The sequence below is a fragment of the Neolamprologus multifasciatus genome, chromosome 14 (genome assembly GCF_963576455.1).
Source record: "Neolamprologus multifasciatus chromosome 14, fNeoMul1.2, whole genome shotgun sequence".
Lineage (NCBI taxonomy): Eukaryota > Metazoa > Chordata > Actinopteri > Cichliformes > Cichlidae > Neolamprologus > Neolamprologus multifasciatus.
The window spans coordinates 16,996,208-17,023,367 of NC_140452.1; the positions used below are offsets into that span (position 1 = coordinate 16,996,208).

Below are 27,160 nucleotides of genomic sequence, written 5' to 3' on the forward strand. Positions count from 1 at the left end.
GGGTCCATCCAGGTTTCACTAAAACAAACAGTACAGGAAGTACGCCCCACACCTAGATTACTTTTAGTTCTAAGTAATTTCAGAGTCATCATGGAAATGGACACCATCTCAGAGTCTGTTAATCATAAAAGATGTTATGATTATGTTTAAGATTTCCCTGTGATGTTGAATTTTCTGCTGCACATTAATTTTATGACTGCAGATCATTGTGCAGTTGTTCAGTGGATTCCACCTTAATAAAGAGGTGCTATAACTTTTACGTTTTTTTCCCCTCGTCCCATGTACAGCGCAGTTGTATTTTCATATTTTGAGAAGTGCGTGGGAGTGTGAGGAGCTCCGGGAATATCGATGTCCTTGTTAGAAAGACAAGATGGCTAGACTTCCCCAGACCGATAGTTCAGGGTATCTTCGATCTGTGGTGATTCTGGGAATGTTCAAGGATATAAGGAGTTCTTTTAAACGTCACAAACACAATATTGTCCTCATATGTAAGCTGTTGTGTTCTGCAGATGTGTTCCTAGACCCCCAGTGTCTGTGTGCAAAAAGCAGGCTGTTAAATCCTGTTATTCTAGGACATGGGGGGCAGAAGATTTTAATCTGGGAGCTTTCTTTTTTTTAAAAAAAATCTTCCAAACGCTAAAAAAAAGAAAAGAAAAAAAGACTTTAAAGGCCTTAAAGATGCAAAATTACCATCTTTGTCCCTCCGGCTGTCCTTAGAGCTACTAAAGCTCAGCTACACTTCATGCTTTGAGCCTATATTTAGTTCAAGCACAGAAACATTTAAACCCTCTCTTCAAGAATCCATATGAAAAAGCACAGGCTTGTTTTCAGTATGTTAATATGACTTGTTGTGAGTGAGAAGTGAGAAGTGAGAAGAAAAGATAACAGAAGGTTCAGGTTTCACGTTTTAATAACAGATCTCCATTTACAAACAGTGACGTCATTCAGCTGCTTTAACTTCCATCAGAGCAGGCATAGAGTGTGTCAGTGTGTCTGTGTGTGTGTGTGTGTGTGTGTGTGTGTGGGGCTGTCTGTGTATGGTGATTAATGAAGAATGCATATTTCAACATTAACAAGCACAAGGAGAAAAACAAGGACATATTAAAGTGGTTTGACTTGCTTTTCTTCATCCTGATGAAAAGATTTGTGGAACGCCGTTTGTTCCCTCAGTGCTGAACGTCTGCAAGTCTGGATTTTAGCGTGCGTGTGTGTGTGTGTGTGTGTGTGTGTGTGTGTGTGTGTGTGTGTGTGTGTGTGTGTGTGTGTGTGTGTGTGTGTGTGTGTGTGTGGGGTTACATGTTGTTTACTCAGGGCTGTTTGTTTGTTTTCCGTTTCAGACAGTCTGAACACAGAAATGAACAGAGGTCAGTGAACAACACTCAATTTTCTGATTTCAGCGCCTCAAACAGACACCAATTGCTGCAAATCTAAAACATAAACGCGGAGCTCAAATTTTTCACGCTGCTCTCCAATGTCACTTCTGTCAGCACTCACTGCTTAAACTGTTTCTTCCACTTAACGCGACACAAAAACGCAACCAAATCCTGCTTTTTAAAAAGACAGCTCTCAAACAAACTGAAGACTCTCTTATTGCTGAATTTTTTATCTTTTATCCCAGTGAGTGTTCAAGTCAAGAATGTGCTGATTTCTAAATACGCTCTTGCACTGCAGGATTCATTTTTGCCTCTTTGTCATGGATGGAAACACTGCGAGGAGACGTCAGAGGCACTGTGTTGTTATAGGAAATCTTGAAGCTGCATTAAAATGAGTTTTAACTTGTGACTTTATTGTACTTCTACAATAAAATTTGACACTAATTCTGCGCAACAGAGAGGACAAACACACAGAGAGACTGTGATCTCTAAAATCATCAAGTTTAAAGAACCAAAAACCTTTACAAACCATAGAGACAAAGGCAAATCTCCGACTATATTTGAGTATCCAGGGAGTTGATGCTGCATTGTGAAGCAGGCTTAGTTCACCTGTAAACAAACACCTGGCTGTGAAATACTTGGATTAGTTTGAAGATGTTTTTGGAGAAGTTCAACCTGTTAAATAATCTGTGCTCTCATCAGTGTTTCAGGTGAAGGTCCAGATTTTCCCCTCGCACGTCGCAATGCGACATTAATTTGGCCCTAAAGCCGAGCCCGACTCCACAAGCTCACGATGTTCATTCGAAGATACCCTCCTCGGGCGTGCTGTTGCTATGACGACAAGAATGAATTCACGTGCTGCGACAACGGCGACTCAGACGCAAAGCCAAGAAAGCGACGGTTTGTCTGGGGCTCCAAGGGCGCAACCTTGGCTCCTGCAGCGCGGGACGTTTGCTCAGCTATTTATAGGCAGACGGGTAAGAACAAGTTGAAGATCAAACACAGGAAGGCGCTGAACACCGACACCTGGTTTTGAATAAATCAGGCCAATAACCTGTTAATGAATACGCCGTTTCAGTTTAATTTGATTCTTGACAACATCTGGCCCTGATATTGCAAAAACGTATCATGTTTACAACACAGAAGCATCACTCAAAGTTTCAGTGTTAACTATTAATGCTATTCTCCTTTCCCTTATTTTCTGTGATATACCTAATGTTAGAATTCTGGGTGCTTTTATTAAACCTGGACAAAGGTTCAATTTATGAGGTCAGTGTATGTGTAGGAAACCCTGAAAACTAAAAACTCAGTAACAGTTTATTTTTTTCTACCCTTGGCTCTGTATGAGGTCAGCAAGTGAGGCTATTCCTTATATGGTCATCTCAGACAGAGAAGCCCCACCCACCCAGGGATTCATTCTTCAAATTGTGTCTTTATGACATAGCCAATCAGAAACTTCTACTACTGTGTCGCTTTAAATACTCCGAGATACTAAAATTATCAAATTTTTAAGTAGTCATGCACACAGCATCAGAGTGAACAGAAATACAGTCTGATTATGAGGGGAGGATGGTCCAGGTGCAGTCCTGTAGCCTCTAAATCAGCTGATTATAAGTTGTTACTACCAGAAATGTCTGGATTACAATCTGGGCTCAAACGTATCCTCACTGCACAGCATCTGGATCAGCAAAACTGAAGACGTACAATCACGTCTCTGTACTTTATCGGAAATATCAATAAAAATCTACTTTTGAAAGTTATGTGAGTATCATACAGAGAAGTGCCAGGATTTAACCAGGAATTATTTTAATACTAATAATACGCCTGACAGTTAAACTTAGTAAAAACTCAAACTCGCAAAAATGTTAATAATTGGAAGTTTTAAGATTGGCTCAATTGATCTCCAAACAATCTGGAATTTTCTGGGATCTAGGAGGGGTAAATTTGCCCGTTGACTTTCCATTTTCACAGATACAAATCAAGCTGAACCAAAAGAAAAACATTGTCTAGATGGTTTTGTGAAAGTATAGCTCATTAATCCAGACGCAGATGTCCTTTTGGATCCCGGGACTCAGTGAATGCTAAATGCGGGGGAAACTTTCCGTCTTGGACGTTGTTTAAACTTTCAGGCGCAGCTTTTGGCAGGTTTATGGCCGACAGTGAAAAATCAGACAGATTTTTGCTTTCTTTTCTATCGTCAGGAATCTGAACAAAGGCGGAAAAGTCAAGTCGAGAGTAAATTCAATCACGCAAAGGGAACAAACTTCATCACGGAGATGTGCAATTATTAAATTCCTTCCAACTAAACGTGTGCAGTGAGTGTCGGGGGCGTTATGGGAGCAGTTTTGCCGCTTCAGTCAGATCGATATACAGAAAGTACACTCCTGAATGTGGCAGCTAACAATGGACTGTGGATTTATTTTATGTGCAAATTCTTGCAAGAGGCAATTCAGGTGCGACAGGAGAGTCCATAACACAGAATACATGATGCTACACCAAGAGGGGGACTGTGTGTGCATGTGTGTGTGTGTTTGGAATGTGCAACAGTGTGCGTTTGTTGGTGCCAACGTTACTCATTAGGATGCACGGGGATTAGTGACAATTCGACTGATTAGCTTGGACAGTCAGCTGAAATGATTGCTCTCTGTGCTCAAGTCGGGTCAGTCACCCCGGACACCAAAAACATCAGATTAAACCCAGACTGCTTTCAGGGAGAAACTCTATAACACAAAATAAAAACACATCGACATCTTCATGTTCCCTAAAACAGCAGACATTCGATTTATAACCGTCTCGTTTGTATGTACAATAGAAGGATCTTCATATATTAATAATCTTTCCTGCTTCGTCTTCACCTCATCATCGCTGCCGAGTCCCTACATGTTTGTCCGCTGTGTATTTATAGAGTATTTTCATTATTTACAGTATAAATTACTACACAGTCTTGTGATAAAATAAATAACATACATACAATGGCCGTGGCTTTTGCAGTGTCTTTAGCATGAAGGGGAAAAAGGGAGGGGTCCGATGGAGGAGGGCCTGCCGTTAGCTCCTTTGTTGCTTCGGGGTTACAGACAGAAGGATGAAGAACGCGGTTAAAGCAGTCTTTCTGCAGAGAGACACGGAGGAGGGAGGGCGGAAACAATGGGAATAAACCGCAGTCCCACTTAGGGGGGGAACTCTTCCTGAGAAACACTTTTCTCACTTCCATCATGGACAAAAAGCTCATTAAATAATAAAACTTCCCAACTTTCTGGACTTAATCTTGGCTAATCTGCACTTCAAGACTGTCTCCTTGTGCACCTCTGCACCACCTCCAGGCTTGCTGCGTGTTTTAGATCACTCAGTGGAAGTTTTCTAATAATGATTACAATCTTACACATCTGATGAGACCTATCAATCCGGCTGCAAACGAGCAGTTTTCAGTGGAAGAGTCTGCAGAGTCCAAGCTAGATGGGAGCACATCAAGTGAGGAGCACGACCACAGATGATGATCTTCATTTTTTTCTAGGAAGCTGAGCAGCATGAAATGTGTGAACCAGATTTAGAGGCCCCCGTAACATCCCGAGGACTCTGAAGGAGGCATTTTACCCACCCAAATTCATGTGGAAAATGGGACCAGGTAGAGCTGACGTGCTCGAATAGTCCAGATCAGCAGAACAGGTTGTGAAGCACATCCTCTGTGCTCGCTCCCTGAACGGTCACCCTTTAGACTCTCTGAAGGAGACTTCCACAGAGAAATCTAAAAATAAAGCTGCCCAAAGAGACACATCCAGTTTATACTTTATCAGTGATGGCAAATTTAAACCAATTGATAAATGTTTTTTTAAAATAGGCCATTTTAAAAAAAACTTCCACTTCGCTACAGTGGAAGAAATTCATGTGGAAAATGGGACCAGGTAGAGCTGACGTGCTCGAATAGTCCAGATCAGCAGAACAGGTTGTGAAATTTGAATGTTTCAACAATAAGGCTGTTTAGGTCCATCATATAGTCAAAAATACATGGACACCCGAACACTTCACCCATATGTGACTCATACTCTGCTGCTGCAACAGCTTTTCCAACACATTAGTGGCGTCTAACACTGATTTCATAGTTCCAGTTGATCCTAAACGAGGTCTGGCTGGTTTCCACACTGCTTTAAAACATTCCTCAGAAAATAAACGAAAGCTGCAGTAAAAGAAAACAAACAAACAAACAAAACAACTAAAGGGGTGTCCACATACTTCTGTCATATACTGATATGGTCCACTGTGACTTAGTGCTATATTCAATGTGTCATTTGTTCCCAAGTTTTCCTAAATGAATGTTTCAGGAAGAGTTTCCCACCTCTGAGTGAAGGCGTGTACAGAGAGTTATACTGAGGGTTAATACTGCAGTGGTAGGTCAGGTATAGTCTCTGGTAGTTGGCCCCAAATTCTGACATATTAGGAGGACGACGACGAGGGAAAGGATGGAGGGATGAGTGCAAAGCTTCTCCTCCAGCTATACCACCGTGCCACTCGGAGAGTTCCCGTTCTGTGCTGTCAGGTTCTGAACGGGAGAAGAAGAAAAACACAAAGTTAGACACACTGAAAATCCTCTCTTGTCTGCACTCAAGCCGAACTTTTAAACTTACCCTGGTTCATAATTATACTGATAATTAAATAAGTGGGCAAACTAGACCCAGTGTCTGTTTAAAGGGTCGTATCAATACGCTGAACTCGATTCTGTTCAATATTAATTTTATCTCTTAATTAGATTATTGATATGGTCCTCCACATCATTTCTTATATGAACTACTCTATAACTCCTTTTCCATTAGAATGTACTTGGATCAACTCGGCACGGTTCACCATGGTTTTCAGGGTTCAGGTCATAGTACCTGGTACCTGCTCGCCGGGTTTCCACGCGATCCAAGCAGGTACTAAACTGCAACCAATTGGCTGGTCAGTAGCATCACTCAAGAGTCTGTTGTTCACGAAAATTAAAGCCGCCATTTTTAAAATGGCTACAAAAAACAACACCGTATTCTAGAGGTGGGAATCACCATACATCCCACGATACGATATTATCACAATACTTAACACACAATACGATATTATTGCAATTTTTTAAAAATATTTTGCGATATTCAGATTCTGTACATAAAGGTAAACTTTGATATTAGATAAAATGAATATTTATAAAGTCTCACACTCAGTCTCTCTCTCATTTCAGTCAGTTTTATTGTTGACAAACTGAACGGTTTGTATTACAGTCTAGTCCAACTTAACTGAATGCAACCATCTGGTACAACTATAGCTATTCTGAATTTATGAAAACTATGCAGCCCCTTTAGCAACTGAAGAATGTGAAAGTAAATTAAAACAAAATATAATTTTACATTAAATAAAAAAAGTTTTAAACTTAATTAAATGTGTCTTAAATTAATTATGTCTTAAAATTAAATTAAAACTGTCATGTTTATTGCTGCCATAAAAAAAGTTAAACACATTTGGACAGTGAAGAAATTTCAGGATCCTTGCTCAGAAAAAGGAGTTGATCAACATGCTCTGAAGTCAGAGCATGTTCCAGTCCACAAAAACTTTTTTGTAACAAAATATCGATTTCTGCTGTCCCTGTATCGATACATTATTAGCAAACAAAATATCACGATACTACACAGTATCGATTTTTTCCCCCACCCCTACCGTGTTCCCCCGAATTTGACGAAGCCACAGACCCAACAGCAAGTATATTCTTGTTCAACTTCTTTTTAGCATTCGTGTCACATTTTAATGATGTCGAGGGACGCTCAGACACGTTGATATGATGAAATATGATATGACAACAACCACATTAGGTAGTACTGAATTTGTAGTGGAAAACCAATCAATCTGAGCCGAGTAGTGCCGATCCATGGAGAGTCAATCCGAGTAGGTACTAATGGAAAAGAGGCTTATGAAGCTGGGCAGGCCACAGAAGGTCCTTAAGCCATCAGCAGGACCAGTATCTGCTCCTCAGTGAAAGGTGGAACAGCATGAGCAGTGCCAGAGCTACAAAATGACCTCCAGCAGGCTGCTGTAAATGTCTCTGACCAAGCAATCAGAAACAGACTTCATGAGGGTGACCTGAGGACACGACGCCCTCTAGTGGGCCCTGTGCTCACTGCCCAGCACCTTGTAGCCCAAAGTTCAGAGAACAGACAGATTTAGTCTCCAGGTGTCTGTTCGGCCTAACCTCGACTAATTCATAAGGCTCCTCGGGGCTAGTGTGTTCTGGAACATTTTTGGGCACCACTGCTATAGCAACACCATGCTAGGTTTCCTTGTATACACAATAATGAGACCAGCATGTCTGAGAGGCGGGAGTCAGCCTCCAATGATGATGAGCTACCTCAACAACCTCCAACAAACCACTGAACTCTGAAAAATATGCAAGAAAATGGTTGGTGCTGAAGGCGAAACGACAAACGTGTTTCACTACTAAATAAATAAATACATAAATACTACTGTTAAAGTGTTTAGCACTTATTTTGTGCTTTTATTTAAACACTACTTGGGCTACCCAAAATCTTGATTCTGTTCGTCTGGACGCAGCAGTTTCAGTGGGAGTGGCGCTCATCCAGGTGACGTCTTCATTTTTTCAGAACAAAAAATAAAAATAAATAATTGGTCCACCCCAAGGATCAGGTCCCCTGGCATAAACGGAGGATTGCCAGGATTTATACATCGGGGAAACCAAACAACCTCTGGCGAAGCGGATGGCACAACACAGAAGAGCTACCTCGTCAGGCCAGGACTCTGCAGTCTATTTACACCTACAGGCCAGTGGACACTCTTACAATGATGAGGATGTAACATCGTGGACAGGGTGGAACGCTGGTTTGAGGGCAGAGTCAAGGAGGCCATTTACGTGAAAAGGGAAAGACCATCTCTGAATCGAGGAGGGGGCCTAAGGGTACATCTGTCACCATCTTACAATGCTGTGATTGCAGCCATTCCCCAACTCTCTGTGAATGGGACTCATGGCCATTGATCAGTGGTTGTTGATCAATGGCCATGACAATTTGCATGTTAATGATCAAGGAGCTGACCTCACAGCCCATTGTTCATTCAGTGGGCTAGTTTCAGTTACTGTGCAAATGTCCTGTTTATAAGACTGGGGAAACCTGCAGTCAGCTGAGACTGAAGAAGTCACCTGGATGAGTGACGAAACGTTTCTCCCACAAAACGCTACGTCCAGACAAACAGAATTAACCTTTACTTCCCTGGATGATTGAGCATGCATCAAGACTTGGGCTACTCAGAAATACATCACAACTTTTCTTGAAATATACACTAGCACTCAATGTTTCTCTGTCCTCTTTTAAGTCTAACAAATTGGTTCAAGACACTTTGCTCCAACCTTCTGAAGAGGTTAAATCCTGTTTAGAATAAATTAGATGATAAAGTAGGGTTTGCTTTCAGGTGTAGAAAATCTGTAACTGGGAAATCAACGCGTGCACTGTCCTTGATTGAGCCTTCGGTTGTTCTGAGTTTTTCATGTCCCTGGTGGCATGTGCCATAATTCATGAGGATGAGAGTGAGGCTGTCTGCATGAACTGGGCTGTTCACTCTTTGCAGCAGCTATCTTTTGTTTTAAGCCTGTTTTTCAGGAGCTCAGCAGCTTCGATGTCTCACCCAAACATGGTCCCGTCTGGCTTTAAAACACCAGATTAAAGGCTTCAAAATGATACCCTATAAAATGGAAGATGATGTGATGATGGCTTAGTCCATCTTTGTGAACAGCCTCTGTTTTTGCCCTGCACTGTAAATTAAAACCATGTTGGACTGGAGTCATGAAGACATGTGAAGCGAGTTATTCTCTAAGATCTAACCGACTGCGAGAATAACCAACTAGAGAAAAAAACTATGACTTAAAAAGGTTAACAGGAGACGTACCGCCTTCCCCGGCCGTGCCCAGGTACAGATGAGGCCCTCTTGGCAGGCCGTGATGATGCAGTCATCCATGAACACCAGGACCGTCAGCCTCTCGTGTGCAATCTTCTTACAGACCAGCGGCTCCAGCAGCGGCACTTCGTGCATGCGTGGGCACAGCGTGGTGCCCAGCACCTTGGCGGCGTCCAGCCGGTTGCTCCTCGGCGCCACATTGATCTTGTCGTTGCTTTTGCTGATGTTGCCCAGGCTGTGGTACCGCTTGTGCTCCTTCTCCACGCCCCCGCTGCTGCCGGACTTATCCGACTTGCGCTCCTGTAGGGAAAGGGTGGCGAAGCGGCCGATGCTGAAGGGGGTGCTGTTTCCTCCACCGCTGCTCCCTCCCCCTCCTCCTCCCCCTCCCCCACTGCCCTCTGAGGCGCCCTGGCCTTTGGAGGCGTTCGCCACAGCGGGGTGGGGCAAAGAGTTGGAGCGCGAAAGGGAGCGAGGAAGCGGTAAAGGGAGCGTGGGTGGGTTGGAGGCGCCGGTGTTAGTGTTCGGGGGGTGATGATGTCCCTCCACACCTCCACTTCCTCCCCCACCTGAGGTGCTGTTGACCCCCCCGCTGCCAGAGTTGGACAGCGAAGGCCCAAAAGTGTTAGTAAAGGCGCGGGACAGCGGCAGGCGCGGGTACAGCACGTCATCCGTCAGGTCCCACAAACAGAACTGGGTGTCCTGCCCCACCGAGCCAAATCGGTAAGTGACCGATGGCGAGCCGCCGCCTTTCGAGCTGTGCCGAGAAAGACGGGATAACGTGCTGCTCGTTCGAACCCGCCCAAAGTGCATGGAGTTATTTTGCGCCCCCTGGTGGAGGTCCTCTTCGCTGCCACTGAGCTCCATAGGCTCCTCATCTTCCAGGGAAGTCGTGAAGGGATCGAATGCTACCACGTTGACCCAAGACTTGTGGCCGTGCCCCCTCGCTACCACTCGGCTTTCTGCAAATGACCACACAGTAACCAGATCATCCTCCCCTCCCGTGGCGAGATATTTCCCGTCTGGGCTCCACGACACACAGAGCAGCCCACCAAAGTAGCTCTTCATCACGCCCTGAAGCTCCATCGAATCAAAGTGGAAGACACGCAGGCATCCGTCCTGGCCCACGCACGCCACATGCACGCCATCTGGGGAGAACGCAAACTCGTTGAGGCCTCCCTCCCCGACGGCCCACCGCAGCAGAGGGTTGCGCGGCGTCTTGGTTTTGCAGGCATAAACGGCGAAGCCTTCGCCCTGCCGCAACAGAGAGTACTGTGGTGCCGTGGTACCGCATGGGTGGTCCACGTTGTAGAGGTAGAGGTGACCGCTGGCATGGGAGGCCAGGAACAGGTTTTCCGACTTGGGAAGCCATTTTAGACACGTTACCTTGGATTTGTCTATCAACCTCTGTGAAAGAGGAAGGAGGTGGGGACAGATGGAGAAGGTGAGAGGGAAGGAAGGGTGAAGAAAGACATTAGAAAAGTATGAGTTTTAGGTTTTGTTGAGTTTATTCAAACATCTGAATGCAGAACAAAAGTAAAGGTAATGAAGCTGATAAAAGAAGCCATTTTTGGTCAGATATGGTTATGAGGCGTTCTGCAAGGATCTGGTTTAAGTACCTTGTTTTTTGTTCATTCCACATTTTCCCATTAGGTCATTTTTTATCATCTGTGTACCGATGACATTCAGCTGTACCTTTCATTTAAAACTCAGTTGCATTACTGGAACACATGGTTTTCTTGTCTATCTAAAGCATCTATTGATCAAAACGCTGCTGTAAGGTTTATAACTCAATGGTAAATGGGCCGTATTTGTACAGCGCTTTACTTAGTCCCTAAGGACCCCAAAGCGCTTTACACCACATTCAGTCATCCACCCATTCACACACACATTCACACACAGATGGCAAGCTACACTGTAGCCACAGCCGCCAGTGCGCCCCAGTTTTTATTTTTTTGACAGTAGAGGCAGGAAGACATACAGGAAATGGGCAAAGGTGGGAATACACCCAGCCAGTCTTTCAGCATAAAAGTCTTTACATACCCAGCACATTGCAAAAACAAACAAACAAACAAACCCAACATGAAATTATGAACTTTTCAGATGCACATTTGTCGTGTAAAGTATATACACCCTGAAAGTGTCCTCAAAAATATGCACGTTAGGAAAAAAAATGAAGTCGAGATCAAGCGATGATGAACTGATTCTGATGTTTCTAAACAGGAAAAGGAAGAGACAGCGACGCTGGGCTCATTCAGTTCTCACTAGAACACAGCAGCAGGGACAATTTCGTGGTTTCTTCCCGGAGCTGAAGCTACATTATGACAGCTTTTCTTACATATTTCAGGATCTCAGTTTGAGCTGTTGTGAGCTGAGTTGGGACCACATCTGTGAATGCAGAGAAATCACTTCAGAGAGCGAATTGACCCAGAGAACATTTAGCTGCATGTCTGTGATTTGGCTCAAATGCAGTGGTCTGACTGGTCAGATTTGTTTCTTTGCATGTGAATTAAAAAAAAAACTGAACTTGATTCAAAAAAAATAATTTTGTCCTGCAAAATTAAGAGCTACACCAGCCTCAGCCCCCCACCCTTAATTATATCCCTGAGATCTAATGAACATATTGCTTTGTTTATATCTGCCACATAATCTGCACACACCACAAGCCCTGTTTGCCAAGTTCGGCTCTCTGCAACAAACCCAGATTAAAGCCGACACACAGATTTATTACCTCCTCGTTAAAGAGTTTACTGGTTTCCTTCTTGATGGGGTCAAGATACTGGACCTGCCCGGCTGAGAAACCCACGATGAGAGCTACGCTCTCTGCTGTGGCCGAGTACTGGTTGAAGTCATGACACGTGGGCTGCGTCCCCTTGTAGATCCTCTTGTCTATGGGCTTACTGAGGTCCACAGCCTGCAGACAACAGCGAGGAGACAAAGTTTCAGCGACATTCAGAGAACCAAAACAACAAACATCACACTTCTGTGCCCATTCTTATGTTTCTGTCCTTCTTTCTGTTTTTTTTTGACAGTCCAATCATCACACGTTGAGGTGTTTCCATGGCAGCTGCAGTGGAGTTTGATTTGAACGTTTTTCACATCAGGGTTTGCCATCTCAGCGAAGGAGCAAAGTTTCTGTGCAGGGCCGCTGTGTTCACCGACAATCACCAACCACAGAGAGAACCTGTTAAACAGAGAGCAGGGCTGCAAAGATCTACAGCTTAGAGAGGTAACTGAAGGTTTTCAGGGTTATGGAGGTGACTCCCTTTCTATGGGGATGTGAAAACTTACGCTGCAGACCTAAAATGCTCTGGAGGAGGTTGTGTTTGAGAGATCATCATCATCATGCACTAAACTGCTGCTCCAATGGAGATCAGCGAGCTTAAGCCACACGAGTCGCTTTGGGGAAGGGGAAGCTGTTTACATGCGTCCTGTAGTTTCTTTAAACAGGTTATTAGCGTTTCTCATTAAGAAGCACGAGGTGCTGCAGGCTGGAAGCAGATCCAGCTCCAGGGAAAACCCTCAGCGATTATACTTTTCTTTTTTTCTGTCATGCCAAAAACACTTTTTTCCTTCAATGGGTTCTGAAATATAACTTATGCATTCACGGTGCCACACAGGATTTTGAGATCTCAGCCAGCAGCTGCACAGCGTCTCTCCTGCTGATGTGTGCATGCAGGCGGCTTCATAAGCACGAAAGGAGAAGTGAAGAGCAGGAGATGTACACAGTAAGATTCACATGATTTCATGAAGTCAACCTAAAATATGAGCGTGTGTGACATTTTTAGAGAATCAGTAACACCAGTAAAGTCCAGGATATACACAAATCAGGCACAACATTATGATCACTTGCCTAATATTGCATTGGTCCCCCTTTTTGCTACCAGAAGACCCTGATCTGTCGAGGGACGCAAGTCCTGTACTTCTGAAGCAGACCTCTGTGGATCAGACTTGTTAGTCCAGCACATCCCACAGATGATCGATTAGGTTGAGATCTGGGGAATCTGGAGGCCAACGCGACACCTCAAACTCATTGTTGTGCTCCTCAAACCATTCCTGAATCATGTCTGCTTTGTGACTGGGTGGATTATACTGCTGAAAGAGGCCACAGCCATCAGGGAGTACAGTTTCCATGATTGATAACAGGGGTGGAGAACTCCAGGCCTTAAGGGTCAGTGTCCTGCAGGTTTTAGATGTGTCCTTGATCCGCACAGCTGATTTAAATGGCTAAATTACCTCCTCAACATGTCTTGAAGTTCTTCGGAGGCCTGGTAATGAACTAATCATTCGATTTAGGTGTGTTGACCCAGGGTGATATGTAAAACTTGCAGGACAACGGCCCTGAGACTTGGAGCTTCCCACCCCAGATCTATAACAATGCTAAGGTAGGTGGTATGTGTCAAAGTAACATCCACACGACAAGCCTTGCCTTCTTCTCACAGTGCATCCTGCTGCCAGGTGCTCCTCAGGTAAGCAAAACACATCCATCCACGTGATGTAAAAGAAAACATGATCCATTAGATTGGCCCGCCTTGTTCCATTGCTTCTGTCTAGTTCTTGTGTGCCTCTTCTCTGTGCTTTCGGCACTGGACAGGGGTCAGCATGGGCCCCTGAGTGGTCTGTGGATATGTCGTCCACACGGGCCAGCCTTCATTCCCCTCGTGCTTCAGTGAGCCTTGGCTGCCCGTGAGTCTGTCGCTGGTTCCCCACTGCGGACCAGGAACATCCCACAAGGGCTGCGGTTTTGGAGATGCTCTGACCCGGCTGTTTAGCCATCACAATGTGGTCTTTTGTCACTCAAATCCTTAATCTCACCCATTTTTCCTTTTTTTCCCTCCCACTAACAGGATGTCATGATGAAGAGAAAAATCACCTGTCAGTGGTCAAAGTTAGGCCTGAGGAGGCATTTATACATTTATGTTCGTTGTGATATTTCATCTACTTCTACAACTTTTTTCAGGAACTGGTCCATTTGTGTGTCAAAGATCACAGAAAGCTTTGTACAAATGTGTGTTTTCTAACATGAATCGCCACATTGTGACGTTCTGCAGTGACCCACACATAACAGGCTCAGAGTAGCAGCTTTGCCTTCAGCAGAAACTTTGATCTTTCTGTACAAAATATTTGAAATATTCTACACGTGCAAACCAGATGTTTGTTCAGTCCGAGTACAAAATGGGAGTAACAAGTAATTAAAATCCGCCCGACTATGACGACGTCATTGGAATTTGTTGTTCCTCAAAGTATTATGGAGTCACTGCCATTGTTATTTAAATGTTGATATTAAAATGATATGAGCATACTGCAGTACATGACTTTATCACGGCATTATTAAAACTAAGAACAATATGTTTTGTGGAAATAAAAGTAATTTTGTTGGCAATGTTTGTTTGCATAAAAATGACTGAAAACCAAACTTACAGACATAACAGTTAAAAACGTGTAGCGGTGATCATCACAAATACACATTAAAAAAAATAATAACAGGGTTATAAATGACCCCACGTGGACATTTTAGTCACTTGAGGGTCAAAATATTTAAGTTTCAGTGGTGAACAGCTGCTGCATGAGCATCTAATGAGATTACGTCCTCAAACAAAAGACATAACCTCGTCCTGATGTGAACCAGAACCACCACCTCGGTGCCCTCAGCCTCTCGTGTGGAAGGCAAACACGAAAGAAGACAGAGGACAAAATCAGCTCTGTAATTGTTTTGATTCGGCAGAAAATGGGAAAAGTCGAGAATAATTATTTGGAAGCAATAGCGAGTGTCCGAGGGCCTCACTGCATTATATTACTTCATACTTTTAATTACTGATGCCAGATGTTTGCGTTTCTTTACTTAAAACCTTAAATGATGCAGAAAATAAATCCCAAAAGCTGAAACTGTCCTGTTTTTAAAACTTATTTGATCAAAACATGCAGAGCTTCGTGTGTATCAGTGACTACTGATATCGAACCTTCAAAATACCTGCCTAAGTAGGTGCTGTGAGGCAGGTCTCGTTTCTAGAAGGTCATATCAGGCAGCTCCACCCACCTGCTGTTTAAATCTTCTGTTTGAGAGGGGCAGCCAATCAGAAGAAAGCGGTTTTAACACTTTCCCCCAATAAAGATGACATCTGACCAACCTCTCCTGTCCCCTTGGTGACAAGCTTTGACATCTTGGCATACACATCTATAAAGTGTCTGATCACCACTAGAACGATTTCCAGGTGGCTGCACAGGCAGAGAACACCCTCACTGACCTCTGATGCAAACCCAGTCATTCTGTTCTATGGCAGAGACCACTCAGTTTAGACAAGAGTGTCAAGGGTCACTCCTAGCAGGCTTTGATGGTGTCTTGTTTCCAGCAGAGGACAAACAGAGGAGCTGTACCAAGACCAGGAATAAGACAACTAAGGATGATAGGAATCATGCAAAGCTCTCCTAGCAGTGCTGAAGAATAAAAATATGATGCTAAACAAGAAAAACTAAAAGGTCTACTTTAAACATGCTCCCTATATGCACAGAAGCCCCGCCCACCTGCAGTCACAAACCTTCTGTTTGTGAGGGGCAGCCAATCATAAGAAAGCTGGTTTAAAGGAAGAGAGGAGGGGCTGCAGTAAGGCCTAGTATAACATAAATAACAATGATTCATGCAAAGCTGCTCTAGTAACAAAAATATAAAGCACAGCAGGCTCCCTTTAGATAATATGATTAAAATAGTCGAATTCAGCCCACTCTGGGAATAATGGAGTCTATTTTTGACACATGGCCTTGTCAATGAGGGGACAGGGAGGACTGGATTGTTCTGTTGTTAAAAATCAACATTTTGCAGAAAGTAAATGATCTCGCAGTGTGCCTCCAAATCACAAGCCTTCAGCTGTGAGCGCTGGCAGGCAGCCCCAGCCAAGGACCAGGCTTCAGCTCCCAGTAAGGCTGCAGTGAATGGGGAGCCGTCAGAGCCTTTCTTCTCGCCGTTTCCTGCTCCTTCAGCTCCTTCTGACTCCGTGCATCCGTGTGCACGATGCGCCACTCACCACCTATTCAGCCAAATGAGCAGCAGCTCCATTTTGCATTGCATAACAAGCAGAAAGCTGTGGTGGTGGTGCAGCAGCAGCAGCAGCAGCCGCTCGGAGAGCCTGAAAAGATGACGAAATGCGAAGCAGCAGCATCACACTAGCAGCTTAGCACGCGAGGCTAAACTCGCCCCCAGCCTCACCTTCTTGATGTTGGTGTACGTGTAGAAATACAGCTCCCTGCCGATGTTGAAGCACACCCGCTCCGACTCCTCGCTCGGGTCTTCGGGCTGCAGCTTCACCATGGAGACCCGGACCGGCGGCAGGAAGCCAGCCGGGGAGGAGTTGGCTGCGGCATTGGAGGAGGAAGAGGCGGCAGCGGCGGCGGCTGCAGCCCCGGGCCCCTGCAGCAGCCCGACCCCTCCGCCGGGTATCGGACCCGGTCCGGCCCCGGGTCCCAGCGTGGCTCCGGCGGACGGCCCCCGCGGCAGCCCGCCCCGCTGCAGCGAGTCTGAGAGGGTGAGCAGCTTGTAGAAGCCCTCTCTGGTCCGGAACTGGGACTTAATCTCATTGATATCCTTCAGAGCGCCGCCATCTCCGGCCATTTTAGTACAAACACGCCGCACAGGAAACGGAGATTCTGACCTGGAAACAAAAACGCGCTAATCACAAGTCCTAGGAGAGATGCGTGAGAGGCGAGCATGAGGCGCAGCAGCCGAGCTCAGCAAGGCCGACCCGCACAGCCCGTCCGCCCCGCTGCATTTTACACCGGCACCCCCACTGCCTGCTAAATAAACCCCCGGAGACAGCCCCACCGAGCCGGTGTTAGCATCCTCCTCCGCCGGGTCTCTGACTGCCTTCATCCAGCGTGCGTAAAGTACGTGTGACGGTGCGTCAGCTGCTGCTGCTGGCCCGGCCTGGCACTGCGCACTCCCACTGTGGTCGGGGGGCAAAGAGAGGACATCCAGCCCCCGTCAGCCTCATTCAACCACCCCACCCCCAACACTTAACAACCAGTGGACCGGCCAGGACCACGGGCGTTTCCAAGATTTTTGTGGGCAGAGGGGGCGAGAATAAGGGGGCGCACGGGAAATCTGAGTATTTGATCGGAAATAAATTCAGACTTATGATGTGCTGACAGGTGTGTTACATGAAAAGTAGCACTGCTAAGAGCTTAAGCCTTGTTTTTTTATTTAAAAGTGGTGAAACATCGGATTATCCACTGGGTCTTCTGGGTAGGGGGCCAGTGCACAGCTGAGTGCCCATCCAAGACACAAGCAAAAGAGGGAAAATCATTGAATTTAATTATTTTAAATTCTTGCCCTTTAAACCACACATACAATACAGTAAACTTTTCTGTGTTACACCTGCCATTTCTCTGATGTTGCTGAAGGTGTCCACCAAACTCAGCTCAGTATTTCCAACGTGAATGAAACAAGCACAAGATGGTTTAGCAAATAAAGTATGTCCCGTATGCGTCCTTTAGTTATTCCAAAAGAGCCTGACCGTCAAATCAAGTTGGCTTGGGCCCATCAACCGTTTGTGGCCAGACGTTTGTAAGAATGGGTGAAAGATGTATCAGCACTTTCATATGAAAATCATAATCCTGTTGAAGTAACCGTACAAAGGTTTCAGCACAAGCATACTGAGAGCACCCAGAATAAAAGTACCCATTATGCAGAATCATGGCTGTGTGAGGTGGAGATGATTGGTTTCACCACAAAATATTGCTTGTTGCTAGTAATGAAGAAAGAAAGGCATTCATTGCATAGTATAATTCCAGCATTTACTCTGAATAATTCCTTTATTCTAATGTTTTTATTGCTAGAAACTCTGGTGGCTTCAGATAACGGTTTTCTTTTTTGTTTTTTCAAAACCATGCCCATTAAGCCCATTCCTACCCTGTCACTCTTCAACTTTAACTGCAATTTTTGTATAAAATAACGATGCTTTTGTGTTGTTTAGCTTTGACTACACACAGACACAGGGTGGGACAAGCCTGCCCGGATATCTTAAGAAATTCACATCATAACATGTAATTAGCGCATGATCTTGTAACTCATATTTCACTGCAGACTGAACAAGTTTATGCCATGAAATACAAAATTCCATGTTTGGCTGTGATCAAGTATCTTAAGTGTTTTCCTGGAATGAGCCAAATGTTTGACGGTGACGTGTGACGCTCCCTCCTCAGTGAATAAAGGACCTTTTTTCTGAAGCGCCTTTAAATTCAGCAGAGAATAACTCCGGCGTCTTTTTAGGAAAAGATTAGTGCCAGCAGAGAGGCTTCATTAGAAGTGCCGAAACCTGACGCTGTCGCTGCTCACACTGAGCTGCTGAAATTACAAAGAAAATTACCGATCAGAATAAATTAATTAAAACGAAGGATTTGTTATGCACAAATTCAGTGGCCTGAAATGAAGATGCTAATAGAAGTGACAGTGTGTTTGCTATAACTCTATAAATATAAATTCATTACCAACACCACTGTGTTCTCCATCCACGCTTAACTGGACTCAGTTTGATAGATTTCTGAAAAATAAATATAATCTGTGCTGGCACTAATGGCTTGAGCTTCTTCATAAGGCAGCGAGGAACAAATTGAAATAATTTATGGCTGTAGGGCTTTGAAATATTCCACATGAAGCAGGGACACCGGAGACATCTCAGCATGTAGAGGATGTATTTGTTCCCTCCGATAAAAACACGAAAGAATGTGATGAATTATGAAGGAAAACTGCTGTAACATCACTCGGCAGCTGTTTATAACTCCTAAATTCTTAATCAGAATTATGAATTCAAACTAAAACTTTATCTTGCCTGAGCACCATGGATTTGTGCTCTCAGTCAGCACCTCCTCCTCTGGCTCTGTGTGCACACAGGAGGCGGCTCCCTAAACGATCTGAAGCCATGAGCAGTGTAGTCGAGTACTTCTTTATTAACAGCTTATATTTACTCATATGCTTTGAGTGTTTTATGCCGTACGTTCATATAAGATTGTGTTTTAAAAGTTTGGGGGCATCCGGGGCTATTGTGTCCTTGCAGAAATACAACGTGGCTTAAGAGACTTACGAGGGTGATAAAAGGGAATTTTCTTAAAGAGGATAAATTACGCTGATGCATCCACAGCTTCCCCGTGTTTATGTGAAAACTCCTGCTGCAGTCATTAAGCCCAGATAAATGTTCTCCAGAAGAAACATGTGGATGTGGATGTGCATATGCGTGTGCCGACTCAGCAGGAACAGGATGAGAAATGTTCAGATTGTACGCTCACCTCTCACCCTATGATAGCTGGGATAGGCTTCGGCCCCCTGAGGCACCTCGATAGATAAGAGGTTAAGGAAGTGGATGGAGGGATAATTATTTGAAAGCAATATCGAATGCCTGGGAGCCTAACTGCATTACTTTCCAGACGTTTCTACCATAAACTGAGAGAAAAGGTAGCGATAGATGCTGGAAATAAAGCAAAAGCGTCCCGTCAGTGCTGAAACAAACCCACGATTCTGCCTTAGAATCACAGGCACAAATGACGGTGATACACAGAACAGAAATCACTGCAGTTAAAGATGCCGTCGCCCTCCGTCAACACATCCACCCCAACACCCGCCTCCAAAATCAACAAAGCTTTCCATGTTGTGTTAACTCATTTTATTACACGTTAACGGCAGTAAAAAGTGTGACATACAGGCTCAAGTCACTAAACACACAGCGTGAGCAGCAGCAGTGCTTTCAGCTTGTATGTGGCGTCTTCAGGAGGCCACGTGTGTCAGTCCCCTCAGGCAGCTGCTGCTGCTCTGATCAACAATACTGTGGCAGAACAAAGGATGCCCCCCTCCTCTTTAGTGTTAGAGGAGGTCCTTCCTTCCTTCAGGGTTTTCTCAGCTGTCTGGATGCTCTGGTTTGTTCTGGATCGCACAAACCAAAGTTGAAAATGGCATAAATAAGAGCAAACTCCCCGAGGTTGAGGGATAAAGGCTATAACACAGAAATCTTCTTAGGTCAGAATGAACTTTCAGCATCATGGCATCACCTGTTTCTGACAGATTACCTCTCCTTTGGTTAGAAATTAAAATACTGGGGCAGTGAGGCGTCTATACGCATCGAACTTAACGATGACAGATCCAAATGTTGAAGCCCAATGTGTCTTTTCTCTCTTGTATTAAGTCCCAGTAGAAGCAGGGTGTGGGAGAGTCAGGCCAGCATGACGTAGTTCTCGGCGATCTCCAGGACGTAGAGGTTGGAAAGCCCCGACGGGTCCTCACTCTGATGCGTTTCTAAAAGGACCATCCTGCAGCGAAAAGGTCACGTGTCAAACACTGATCAGCACAAAAAAACACAAGCTCTATTAAATAAGACCTGAAACTACCATTTGAGAAGATAAACATCAGGAAAGTGTTTGCTGAGGTCACAAATTAAATTAGCAGCAGCTTCAACACACTCAGACTCACCGCCTGCTGGCCAATAAGCAGAATGCATGCTTTAATTTATAGAGTACTTATTGTAGGTAACAGTGTTTATAATACTTTAAAACCTTTCAAACTGAATGAAAGCAAATTAAATCAACAAGATGGGACTTGAACTCCAAAACATCCATGTACGCACACGTCAACCAAAGTTCAGTTAAAATAGGCCCAGGCAGAACTTTCTTGTTATGCTCATCTGTACCACATGATGGCGCCTGTGAGTCAGTGTAGAATCCAGTCTGCCCTGAGCTGTGCCTTTAGGGTGCATCCATCCTTTATATACAGTCTAGACTCCAGGATTTTTTATCCACAGAAAATTCAAAGTGAGGACTGTACCTGTCGGACTGCACGAGTCTGTGGATCTTCCTGTGGTCCGTGATTTCCTCCAGCATTTCTGTGAAACCTTTTCCTCTCCTCAACCAGCCGTGACGCCACACTGCCAACAGTGTGTCATCAAAATACACTGTACAGACAAACAAGAGTCAGTGCTGAGCCTTCAGCGTCTCCGATATTCACCATAACCAGGGTCTCACTCCTTCCTCTCACCTATAGATTCAACATCTTGAGAGAAGATGGTCTCAGAGTGCTGCGTTCTGCCGCTCTTAAACTCCCCATCAAGACCAACTATTTGTACCGACCCTGTGGAGGAGAGAGGGGCAGTGTTTGTGTTAGAATATCTCTGTGGAAATATGAAGGTAGACAGCATTATGGTGCTCAAATCATAACGAGGAGTTAAAATAGTGCTTAGGCAACATAATAAATATCTGGAGCTGTTGTCAGGTTAGTCAGACTGAAAGTAACTCAGAAAGGCTCAAAATTTCTTTGTATCTGAGCTTTTAAGACAAATAAATGATCAGTATGTCAGAATCAACACAGCACCATAACATCATTATAGCAGTGCTCTCCTTAAGAGAGCGGACAGGTTAATATGAAAGACAACCACTCAAAACTGGCTCCAAAGGCGAATCATCTGCCATGTTGGTCGCTTTAACAAAATGAACAAGTTGCAATCAGCTGTGTCAGTTTGCACAGATGGGAGCATCTTTATTCAACGTGCTGTATCTGGTTATAATCCCATTTGAAATGAAGGTTGCAGAGAGCCTTCATCATTCTGCAGTTAAGAGTTTCTGTATCTGATTAATGCTGCTTTATTACAGTTATATAGTCCATATTACAGATGTGATTTAAATGCCAACTTGATCCCATTCAATCACAAACCAATCACAGACTGTTTGCTGGTTATTTGCCCTTTCATTGGCTTCTTGATGCACTGAAGTCACTTTGAATACAGGGAGTAGTCACAGTGATGGTACCCGACTCAAGTAAACATTTCAAACCCGACAAGATTACAAGTGCACTACACACAGGGACAGTAACTTTGATCGTGCTGGTTTAATAATGGTAAATGGCCTGTATTTGTGTAGCGCTTTACTAGTCCTTAAGGACCCCAAAGCGCTTTACACATCCAGTCATCCACACATTCACACACTGGTGATGGCAGCTACATTGTAGCCACAGCCGCCCTGACAGAGGCGAGGCTGCCACCAGGCCCTCTGACCACCACTAGTAGGCAACAGGTGAAGTGTCTTGCCCAAGGACACAACGACCGAAACTGTCCAAGCCGGGGCTCGAACCGGCAACCTTCCGATTACAAACTCCCAACTCTTGGGCCACGATAGGAGGTTAATAAACACCCACATGGTAGCAGTCAGAATTGTAAGAATGAAGTTTTAAAGTGTCTTTCTGAAGACAACAAAGTTTAGTGTGATACTTACTTTCCAACAGGACGAGCAGCGAGTTATTGTCCAGCTGGTTTACTTGGACTACTTCTGGACATGGTCTCTCTGTAAGAACATGCAAACACCGCCACTATTAACAACAACAACAACAACAACAGCTGCAGTAGCTGCAACAGCAGCACGACTTCATGATAAACACTGATGTGTTTCTGATAACGAGGCGTCAGCTTACCCAGACCCGTGTTGGTGAACCAGGACGTGTTGGAGTTGAGGTTAATGTATTCTACATAGACCGGATGGTTGGGGCTGGAGCCTCGAGAAACACCGATACACACCATCGGGTACTCCTGCTGGGGCACCACCACCATCTCAAACACCCGCAGAGGGCTGGGCAGAGGGAAGTCGAAATGCTACAAGCATGAAAGAGAAAAAAAAAAATCAGGAGTTTAACGTCTGTTCGCTTCACGGCTGAAGGAGCGTCTAACAAAGCAGATCGTTATGGTGTTTTGTTCGAGGACTTATAACCTGCAGGCTTTCAGCCACACAGAAGGAGTAACCGAGGATACCTAAGTCTGTTCTCCAAACCATAACCGTTTTATGGTTAGAGGCCTCAGCTCTAACTCATAAATTTAATGGAGACAATAAAAAAGCTTTGTGTGACCGCCGGCAGTCATTTTATAAGCTGCTGTCAATGTTAACAGCCCACTAAAAAAAATAAAATCAAAACAGAAACACGTTTAATAAAAGCGGCACGACTGTGGCACCATTTCAGGTACATCTCAGATCATCACATAATCTTTCTTGTGTTTTCGTCGTGTCAATAGATTTCGGCGTTAACGGGTTTTCCCATCTCAGCAGGTTTACAGTTTATTCACTGCAGGTTCGGGGAATTTATGTGGCTGAAACCTACTTTTCTGTGGCACTGCCTGAATTATTTCGTACTAAAATGCTTCTTTACATCCTGTGCATGCTACACTAACTGAACATAACTGGAGACAATAAATAAATCAAATAAAACCAACTAGAAGCTACATCAGGAGGTGTTTAAGGGTCCTAATGCTTACAATTTGTGCATCAAGCATTAAAATTTCAGCACCAATAGAATCTATGCATGATGGGGAAAAAAGGTATAATGCAGTTTGTTTAACTTTGTGCTGGATGCCAACGCTGTAAAAGTCAAGTTTGTGTCACTGATTTTGCTCTTCTGAGAAGAGAAAACAGAAAGGACAGAATGCTTTCCTTAGTAATTCACATTTGACACACGTACCTTAATCAGCATGAACTTGTGCATGGGCTCGTACCACTGCAGCAGCACCACACTGGACTCCAAAGCACAGCACAGGAAGGCACAGCCTCGCTGCATGTTCCCTGCTGCGAGAGGCAGAAACAAGCAACAGATCAGCCGGTTTTCACTCAGAACTGATCACCATAAACATGCACAGGAATCTGCATCCTTCATTTTTATTATTAATATTTTAAACCTCGTCAAACAGTCAAGATGAAACATTACAGGGAAAACATATTTTAATCTCATGCACTGGTCAGTTTTAGGATTATGGTCAACAACAACACTCATGTAGACGTCCAAAGTACACCAAGACGATACCCACACCATTACACTTCCACCCTGAACTGTTTATACAAGACAAGATGGATCCACGCTTTCACGTCGGTAACACCAAGTCCGATTATTTTAGCAAAAAACAAAACTTATCAGGTCACGCAACATGTCCTGTGTGAATTTTAGCCTCAGTTTCCTGTTCTTAGCTGACAGGATTAGCAACGGTGTGGTCTTCTGCTGCTTCAGAGATGCTCTCCTGCATGCCCTGACTGTCACAAGTATGATCATTCTCCTCTGATCTCTGGCATCAACGTGGCATTTTCTCCCATAGAACTGCTGCCAACATATCTTCTATTGTTTTGGACTGTACTCTGTGAACTTTAGAGATGGCTGTGTGGGAAAATCCCAGCAGATCGGCAGTTTCTGAAACACTCAGACCAATCTGTCTGACACCAGCAACCACGCTGCCTTTAAAGTCACTTAAACCACCTTTCTTCCCCCTTGTGATGCTCAGTTTGAACTTCAGCTGGTTTTCTTGACCATGTCTACATGCCTCAATGCAATGAATTGTGACTGATGTCGATATATTTCTAATCCCTCACACTGAATAGATAGCTTCATGAATCAGAAGTTGAACAGGCCTACCTAACACAGTGACCAAAGAGTTCAGATTAGCATTTCTAATGAGATAACAGCTTATTTCCAAACTGAAAATGTTAAAAAAAACTTAGTAAAACTAAACTAAAGTAATCACCTGCAGAGGTTTGATGTAAAGAATTCTACTGAAGAGAACTTTAAAAGAAGTTTTAAGACTGAAATCTTCACATCAGCAGCATTTTCCAGTTTTACATTTAGACAGACTTTAAGAAAACCTATCACAATTTCTCTGATTTAATAATTTAGCTGCTGTAGTTTCATGTTTTACACTCTTCCCCTGTGGTGTTTCCCCTTTAGGGGATGTAGAGAAGTGAAATAGAAACTCTGACACAAAACCAAGTATCGAACTACGCCTGAACAGAATCTGTTCTCACCGACTGAGCAGGTCCTGCAGCCTTTGGTGTCGGGTATTTTAGACGTCACCGCACATTTTCTAAACACAAAAATGCAGAGAATCAGCGTTTAAATGGCACGAGCGGATCTTTCAATCACGACTGAAAATTAACTGCAGAGAAACTTCGTGTGGTTGTTACCTAGGCAACAGTCTGTGAGTTGGTAAGGCGCTCATCCTCTGGTCTTTGCGCGCCTGTTCGTGCAGCTCCTTCAGCATGTGGGAGTGAAGCTGCGACGATTTACCTGCAAACACAAAATCAGACACAGTTCACGAACTGATCTGCAAACTGTTTACAGACTCCGACATCACCAGACCTGAGATCAAATCCACTAAATGCACAAAGTCACAGCAATGCTCACTTATTTGTCTGGTAACTTTTACCAACAATCGCGTTAAATACATGAGACATCAAAGGGACAAAGCATCAGGTAAAAGTGTAAAATTAAAAAATAAAGAGATAAAATTGAGTCTGACAGGACAGTCGGTGAAGAAAAAAGAATAAAAAAATCTTATTTTAATTCAGATTTAGACAGTTTTAGACTGGACATGTTTAACTAAACAGACCAAACCAGTTCTAATAACACTGAACAAAGAGGCAAAGAGAGAAGGTAAAAACAATTAATGAAAACATTCAGAGGTTTTAATGTAATCAAAGGTCCTTTGACCCATTTAATTAAAGCATGTCCGCGGGTCTACCAGCAGCTTCCTAATGTGTTCTTTAAAGTGGACCCATTACACCTTTTCCATATTTTCTGACACGTATGCTGTTACAATATCAGATATTCATGTTAAACATGGCTGACATATCAAATACTTTTCAAAATGTATTGAAAACAAATTTTTGCTTTGCAGTTTTTCTCAAGTTTAACAACCACTGGGTGAACAGTTAGCAAGTGTTTGCAGACAGGTTGGCATCTTCCATGCATACTGCAGGTGACAGCAGCAAGCTGTTACCAACTAAGGATGTTTTGGTGTAGCACTCTAGCAACTGCCAGCACGCTCCAGCCACCACTGGCCAAGCAGTGGAGGAATATGCATTTTTTCCTAGTGACTGGTAATCCCCAGAGTCGTTACAAACTGGTCTCTAGGCCTGTGTGACTGAAGCATAAAGCCTTGACTGTACTCTGCTGTGCACACATACAGCTGGAGACCCACAGCTGAGGAGTCATTCATCCTCATCTTTTAGATCCCATTCCTACAAGACTCCTCAAAGAAGTCCTGCCATTAATTAATGCTTCAATCTTAAATATGATAAACCTATCTCTATTAATCAGCTATGTACGCAGGCCTTCAAGCTGGTGGTAGTTAAAACGTTACTTAAAAAGCCATCACTTGACCCAGCTAATCACAGGCCAATCACAAACCTTCCTTTTATCTCAAAATTATTGAAAGAGTAGTTGTAAAACAGCTAACAGATTGAATTGGTTTATTTTAAGAGTTCACAGTGATTAGAGCACGCTGTAGGTATTACAGTTACTGTGCTGCAGTGGTTTGTATCATCTCTATCTAATAGACTAAATTATGGAGTTCCACAGGGTTCAGTGCTAGGACCAGTTCTTTTTACATTATACATGCTTCCTTTAGGCAGCATCATTAGAAGGCATAGCATACATTTTCACTGCTATGCAGACGACACCCAGCTTTAACTATCCATGAAGCCAGATAACACACACCAATTAGTTAAACTGCAGGAATGTCTTAAAGACATAAAAACCTGGATGGCCGCTAACTTTCAGCTTCTAAATTCAGATAAAACTGAGATTATTGTGCTCGGCCCTGAAAATCTTGCAATGATGAGCAATGAGGTCCACTTCCAGCAACAAGTGTGAGTCTTGTTACAGACAACCAGCTAAATGAGGATCTGCTTTACCTGATACAGACATGAGGACGTTGTTACTGGTGTACACCCAGGTACACTTCCCAGGATACAACTGGAAGAGAAAGAAGAACAATTCATTCATTCATTTATTTATGTAATAGCTTGTCAGCTTTTTTATATTCAGGCCACTTACGGAAAAGCCTTTTTGATAAAGTGTGATTAATTTAACTCAGTGCAGAAGGAAG

At 43.9% G+C, this 27,160-nt stretch overlaps 2 protein-coding genes and 1 long non-coding RNA gene across 4 annotated transcripts in view; 1 reads left to right on the forward strand and 2 right to left on the reverse strand.

Annotated features, from left to right (window-relative positions):
* Positions 1 to 1,205: 1,205 nt before the first annotated feature.
* LOC146503833 (WD repeat-containing protein 20) lies at positions 1,206 to 18,244 on the reverse strand. The gene is made up of 4 exons (XM_085183897.1): positions 16,486 to 18,244; positions 12,016 to 12,198; positions 9,279 to 10,691; positions 1,206 to 5,907 (listed from the first exon to the last, which is right to left on the reverse strand). Exons 1-4 carry the CDS (start codon positions 16,885 to 16,887, stop codon positions 5,860 to 5,862), a joined length of 2,046 nt encoding a protein of 681 aa, XP_085040023.1. The 5' UTR covers positions 16,888 to 18,244; the 3' UTR covers positions 1,206 to 5,859.
* On the forward strand, positions 10,627 to 15,388 carry LOC146503834 (uncharacterized). Its single transcript, XR_014877831.1, has 2 exons — positions 10,627 to 10,728; positions 11,508 to 15,388. It is a non-coding gene; the product is annotated as an uncharacterized LOC146503834 (long non-coding RNA).
* Positions 18,245 to 19,915: 1,671 nt separating the features above from the next.
* Positions 19,916 to 27,160, reverse strand: part of map4k1 (mitogen-activated protein kinase kinase kinase kinase 1) — a 60,324-nt gene continuing 53,079 nt past the window's right edge. For both annotated transcript variants that reach the window (XM_085183894.1, XM_085183893.1), the window contains 9 exons: positions 26,967 to 27,027; positions 25,236 to 25,338; positions 25,077 to 25,135; positions 23,752 to 23,855; positions 22,717 to 22,894; positions 22,521 to 22,589; positions 21,292 to 21,384; positions 21,082 to 21,208; positions 19,916 to 20,570 (listed from right to left, as the gene is read on the reverse strand). In XM_085183894.1, the coding sequence (XP_085040020.1) occupies positions 20,474 to 20,570; positions 21,082 to 21,208; positions 21,292 to 21,384; positions 22,521 to 22,589; positions 22,717 to 22,894; positions 23,752 to 23,855; positions 25,077 to 25,135; positions 25,236 to 25,338; positions 26,967 to 27,027 (891 nt within the window). In that variant the 3' untranslated portion in view covers positions 19,916 to 20,473. The remainder of the gene's footprint in view (positions 20,571 to 21,081; positions 21,209 to 21,291; positions 21,385 to 22,520; positions 22,590 to 22,716; positions 22,895 to 23,751; positions 23,856 to 25,076; positions 25,136 to 25,235; positions 25,339 to 26,966; positions 27,028 to 27,160) is intronic.

Coding starts and splice junctions, on each gene's coding strand:
- LOC146503833 (XM_085183897.1), bottom strand. CDS start 16,887: ATGGCCGGAGATGGCGGCGCTCTGAAGGATATCAATGAGATTAAGTCC. Junction 12,199..16,485: donor CGTACACCAACATCAAGAAG/GTGAGGCTGGGG, acceptor TGTTGTCTGCAG/GCTGTGGACCTCAGTAAGCC. Junction 10,692..12,015: donor GTAAACTCTTTAACGAGGAG/GTAATAAATCTG, acceptor CCTCTTTCACAG/AGGTTGATAGACAAATCCAA.